The sequence below is a fragment of the Chiloscyllium plagiosum genome, unplaced genomic scaffold, assembly GCF_037043375.1.
Source record: "Chiloscyllium plagiosum isolate Xiang-an unplaced genomic scaffold, Cpla_swu_hap1 HiC_scaffold_41, whole genome shotgun sequence".
In the NCBI taxonomy this organism is placed as follows: domain Eukaryota; kingdom Metazoa; phylum Chordata; class Chondrichthyes; order Orectolobiformes; family Hemiscylliidae; genus Chiloscyllium; species Chiloscyllium plagiosum.
The window spans coordinates 11,500,840-11,507,143 of NW_028270179.1; the positions used below are offsets into that span (position 1 = coordinate 11,500,840).

The window sequence follows — 6,304 nt, forward strand, 5'->3', positions numbered from 1 at the left end:
GTTCCAAGTTATCTCTGTTTAAAGGGTTTAGGGCAAATTTGGTAACAACTAACATACTTCCTCAGACGAGAGGCATTCAAGTTGAATACAATATATTTGCCCAATGAAAGCGGAGTAGACAGTTCTCCAAGCTCAGCTGTCCTGTGGTTTGTTTGTTTTTTACCGATAGGGGCAGGCCGATGCTGATCCTCCCTCTCTTCAAACTTCACTCATGTAAAACCTGTCTTTCATGTTTTCCTATGTTTTGCAAATGCGTGTTTATGGGGATTGTTTCAGGTATTTGGAACAGCTTCATTTAGTTGCGATCATCTGTTTCCTTTACAGATTGTTTAAGGTAATCTGCAGTCTGTACTCTTTTATTTGTCGAACGTTTGATAATCTTGCAAATAAGTTCTTTCTTGTTTTAACTTCAGCGGTTGGGCCAGCGACATCACTCGTAGAAAATCCACAGGGCCGAGGCTACATTTTTGAAATGGTTTGAGGACGTCTGGCCTAGTCCATAACTCACTGATGACTATACAGGTGAACGCATACAATTCGCAGACAGCCACTGTATCATGCGAAAAATGGAGGTGAGCCATACAGGAAGATGCAGAAGAGATGCAAACATGTCAGCATTGGAAGAACAGCTGTAAAACATCTGTTAGACGCACAAGACTGGTAAACAAACAGAATCACTACGCTCTTTTTAATTGTTTCGCATAAGTGAAAGTATTAACTGCCTTGCTAATATTTAAAGATGTGTGATTAGTTCACAAAAATTTCGTTCTTGTATTTGATGGACATTTTATTAACATAACTTGTTGTCTTGTGCAATAAAATACATGACTGAGAGCAAATATTGCATACCATTCGGGAAAGAATTGTGCAATCAACCAGTTCAGCGATAGATGAGGTAGGTGGTGTTTGCTGTGTGAGATAATATACATCTTTTCACAGTGACTATATGAACAGAAACCTCTCACATTAGCATGTTTCTGTGAATGAAATCCCATGTCCATCGATTTGATTCTCCCTCGAAACTTATCCGACCAGACAGGCTGTGAGCTAGCATCCAATTTAGTGTGGGCAGCTCTTGCAATGAATTCACTTCATGCAGCCGTGAACCCTTCCATGGAACAGACTGCCCTGCACGAAGGGTGGTGCAGATTCAGAAAGCAGAGATATCATCGAAAAATCACAGGTTGTGAAAGTATTGTAAAGCCAGCTGGAACAACTACTAATTCTAAGCATTTTGTTTGGGAAGCTGCAATGAATAGGCAAAGTGATAACTGAGACTGGGAGGCTGTGATTATAAAAAAATGAAATCAAAACATCAAAATACATTTACTTACGTATTAAGGCTGATTACAAACTTTTGGCCCTGAACAACTAACTGTGCCAGTGAGTCACCCAGTATCTCAAAAACTGAGTTGTCAGTTTATTGGCATGGACAAAACACAAAAGGTTTGATGAAGACATATGCAAATGTTCCTGATGCACACGAGAAGGCGATATAGCGCAGAGAATCGTAATAACCCTAGTTTTCTGGAAATACAGAGACCGACTTGGCCTCGAGAATGTCGGGACAGGGGAAGTTTAGGAGGTCGGATAAGAACGACAAACTAAATTGGAGATTCTCAAGCTCCAGGAAACGGAAGAATTAGCTGGATCAGAGGGTTTCGGCCTGAAACAGATTAATGGGATATAATGTATTTAGCACGCTAGAAATGAGCTACAGATATTGACAGAGTAATTCACATGAGAAAACTTCCCATTGCCACTTCAGTAGATAGAAAGCAGACATATTTTTCCGATTTGAAATTCTTGTTTCTTTTAATCTACTCTTTCAGCCAAAAACGCCTTCCCCAACTTTATTTGTTAATTAACTGTGATTAATATAAGTGAACAATTCCCCGAAGGATTGCTGCAAGTATAAATATAGATTCACTTAATTTGCCACGACTGCGGCGACTCAGAGTACTACAGTGTCTCCAATAATCACTCCCTCGCAGACAAAATGGGGAAGCATGCAATTCTGCGGGTGAAAGAGATTTATTACCCGCTACTTGCAGCAGTAGCTTTTCCTGGTGAGTTGACATTTTAAAAACATTTTTCTTTCGAATCAACTCGGTCGAAGATTGTTGAGAAACGTCTGAAGCTGGCGGAACTTGACCCAGTGTTTCTCACTCCAGTGGGTTCGGGCACTGCCCCCAACTCACAAGACAGCCCGATGAGCCATTGTAATCTCTTTGTGTTGAAGCTTGTTATCTTTCTTTCTGTACATTCGTATAATGAGTCAAGTGACCAATTTCTTTCCTGCAAACGTTTCTTAATAATGAATTTATAGAAATCAGGCACCGGTGTATTATTCACTGTTGGTTTTCCTTTCTGTCTCACAGCGAACTTGGGCACAAGTTGGATTCTTTCACGAAGAAATTATGGTCTATCCAAGTGTATCACTGTGTACATGCTAGCCATGGCAATAACAGATCTACTGGTCCTGATCAACAATATAACACTTCATCACATCTGCAGTTACCACTTTCCTTTGTCATTCCTGTCCCATACTCCTGGTTGCAGAGTCATGATGTATATGTTCGCTGTCACTCCCGATTTATCTGTTTGGTGCATTGTTTCTTTCACGTTTGACCGATTTGTCGTGATCTGCTGCCAGAAATTTCAATCAAAGTATTGCACAAAAAGAACTGCAGTCACCCTGGTAATTACTATCATGGTAGTGATCGTACTGAAGGAAATACCAGTTTTGTTTGCTTATGAACCTGAGAAAATTATTAACAACGTGCAGTGGGGCTGCCGGTTACGGGCACCATTTTTATCCTCTTCTGTAGGTTTAGGTTATGTCTGGTTTTACAGCGCCTGTGTCATTTGGATTCCCTTCGCTCTGATTGCTTTATGTAATTCATTAACCTTCAAACGTATTGTACTGGCGAATCCAAGTCGCACTGAACTCCGGAGCTCCAAGATTGGGAATCAGAGTGACTCAGAAATGGAGAACCGCAGGAAGTCCATCATTTTATTATTCTCAATATCAATTAGTTTTCTCTTGCTCTGGCTGACAATTGCCGTGAGCTTAGGTCTTACCAAAATAACTAGCACCGTTTATTATCGAGGCAAGTTCACGAACCCAGAATTTATCGCCAGTGAAGTGGGAGGTATCTTGAAGTATTTTAGTTGCTTTCGAAACCCTTGTATTTATGCAGCGACTCAGAGCAAATTCAGAACAGAATTGAAAAATATGGCAAAATCTCCCTGGGTATTAATTCGGAGATATGCTCGACAGCTGTCCATAAAATGAATTCTGTCGTAAAATGGTTTAGCCAACAATGTTTTACTTTTACCTCGTTCTCCAACTGAGAACATCCTTGTTTCTGGTAAAAATGAAACCCGACTCATTTCTCCATTCACATATATTGGCCTTATCAGAGCAACTTTGCTGTGGATATTGTTTTCTGTTTTCTCAATTACTCATTGAGTAAAGACAACCTCGTTCAGTAAAGACAGCATATCCTGCATTCAGAAACCTAAGATAACCTGATGTTTGTGATTTTGATAATCCATATGAAAAACAGAGGATTCCGTTGCAGCCACTGAACTCGACAACGTCTATATGATGCCATTTCATCATAAACTACAATATGGTATATCCACATGTCTTGACAATTCTCTCAGGTACAAGACCAGAATATTGCACGATATGGTGACATTATGCGAGAGAGCGTACCAAAGGGAAGTATGACCGGATTTTTTTTCACACCACGAAAGTTCTGTAGAGGAAACAATCCACACACAGCCCATAAATGTTCCACGTCACTAATTCGGTTTTGGATGTTTCTTTCAATTGGAGTATCGTGTTCAATCAAACTGCAATCTCTCGCAAATTGTGATTTGTTCATCGGCATCTTCAGTAACATTATGAAAATATAAAATAATGGACAAAATCAACTCGTCTGGCACATTAGGGAGGAAAAAACAGCCTTACCATTTTATAAAAGTGACTCTTGTTCAGAAATGTTGAGTAATTTATTGCGTTTAATCTGTGTAAGTTGTGAAATAAATGATATCACACTGTACTAAATGAGTCTTTTTACATCGCGGTATTAAAATGTCCATTTGATGTCGTTTAACTACAACTCAAAAGAAACATTACAAACAATTCAGACAAAATAAAATTGATATTAATTATCTTTAGTAATTTAGTGTTCAAGTAACTAAATAGTTCCTGTTGAATAGGTAGAGAGATAAATAAATGGTGTTTTGAAGACAATTACGTTTCTTCAGTGGTTTTCTCTTCCATTCTGTGAGAAAACAAATGTCGATTTCTTCCTCTGAGGCACTTGAATTGATAACTGAAAAATTACATGCAGCTTTGATAATTTTACAATATGATCCTCGGTCATCTTGTCTTTTTCTGCCAGGAACATAGTAGACAGATAATTGGTGACAATGGAAATGACCTGGAGGCTGAGTATGACCAACAACGCACAGAAACCCTAATACCATAAACTACTTTCTGCAAGAAAATCAGAAATCAGGTCAGTGTTTATGTAATGAACACTTGCCTAAAATATAAAATTTCAGTGTTGATGAGGAGCCACGAGAACCCCAATTCTCAATAGGAAAACCGCATTACTTCAATACTTCACTGTCCAGCCAGAGAGCGACCCAGAATTTTTCTTTAAAAGATTTTGTGTAGAGTCTATCTGCAACGATGGATTTGACACTGTGTTGAATATTAACATACTTCCTGAAATTTGTAGAAAGATTTGGAACAGTGAAAAGTGATCAATTCTCTCCTCTCCTTAGTCACTGGATAATAATAGATGTGCAACTGAACTAAACAAAGTTCGTAAAGAGATACAGAGAAACAGCACATTTAGCCCAACTTTAGGATACAATGCCATTTAGACTGTGAAATACTGCACCACTAAATATCTCTCACGTGTTGTGAAACGAAGGACAAGGAATAGAGGTTCGGACTGATATATAAAACCATTGATTAAACGTAGCCAATTGAAGTCTGCAAATGTCTTCCTTGAAACAATTCAACCAATCCCATTACACACAATTTTCAGAAGAAATCATTAAAGGAAATTAGTTTCTCTGTCTGGTCGAGAACGTGTTAGCCAAATTGTCGGAGAGTAGTTAAGTGTGAATCACCCTGCTGCGGGTCTCGAGTCAGATGCAGACCAGACAAAATATGAAGTCCGTTTGCACAAAGGATATGACAGACCAACTGTATTTTTCAACAGTGGTCCTTAATTCAAAGAACAAAGAACAAAGAAAAATGACACCCCAGGAACAGGGCCTTCAGCGCTCCAAGCCTGAGCATATCCATGTCTCCTGTCTAAACCTGTCGCCCAATTCCTAAGCATAAGTATCCCTCTCCTCCCCACCTACTCATGCATCTGTCCAAACGTATCTTAAATGAATCTACCGTGCATGCCTCTACCACCTCTGCTGGCAACGTGTTCCAGGCACCCACCACCCTCTGTGTGAAGTACCTGTCGCGTGGATCCCCCTTAAACTTTTCAACTCTCACTTTGAAAGCGTGACCTCTCCTTATTGAATCCTTCACCCTGGGAAAAAAGCTTATCTCTATCCACCCTTCATGATTTTATAGACCTCTGTCAGGTTCCCCTCAATATCCTTTTTTCTCATGAAAACAAACCAAACCAACTCAACCTCTCTTCATAGCTAGCACCTTCCATGCCAGGCAACATCCTCATAAACCTTCTCTGCACCCTCTCCAAAGCATCGGCATCATTTTGGTAATGTGACGACCAGAACTGTACACAATATTCTAAACGCGGCCAAACCAAGGTCGTGTACAATTTTAACATGACCTGCCAGCTCTTATAGTCAATACGCCATCTGATGAAGACAAGCATATCATATGCTTTCTTGGCCAGTCTATCCACCTGTACAGCAACCTTCAATCTGAACTCCCAGATCTATCAGCTCATCAAACTTTTCCAAGGCTCTTCCGTTCATTGTAAAATTCGCTCCAGAATTAGACTTCCCAAAATACATCACCTCACAGTTGCCTGGATTGAACACTATCTGCCACTTCTCCGCCCTCTTCCCACACACGCCCCAACCGCAGCACCCGACTTTCCCCTTTCGTCTCATTGAGATCGAATTCCCTCATCAGAAGTATGTTGAAGAAAGGTGACTAGACATAAATCGTTAATAACTCTCCACACATGCTGCAAAATCTGTGGAATTTATGTCGCATTCTGTAGCGCAGAGAATGATCCGACTGTGTTGCAGTGAGATCATTCATCCTTGTGTTGATCTTACA

At 40.0% G+C, this 6,304-nt stretch overlaps 1 protein-coding gene across 1 annotated transcript; it reads left to right on the plus strand.

The window, feature by feature from the left end:
• Positions 1 to 2,458: 2,458 nt before the first annotated feature.
• On the plus strand, positions 2,459 to 3,298 carry LOC148138149 (allatostatin-A receptor-like). The gene has a single exon (XM_087981830.1). It carries the CDS (start codon positions 2,459 to 2,461, stop codon positions 3,296 to 3,298), a length of 840 nt encoding a protein of 279 aa, XP_087837956.1.
• Positions 3,299 to 6,304: the final 3,006 nt, after the last annotated feature.

Bases quoted from the DNA above. Each gene is read 5' to 3' on its own strand.
- LOC148138149 (XM_087981830.1), top strand. From the start codon at position 2,459: ATGGCAATAACAGATCTACTGGTCCTGATCAACAATATAACACTTCAT.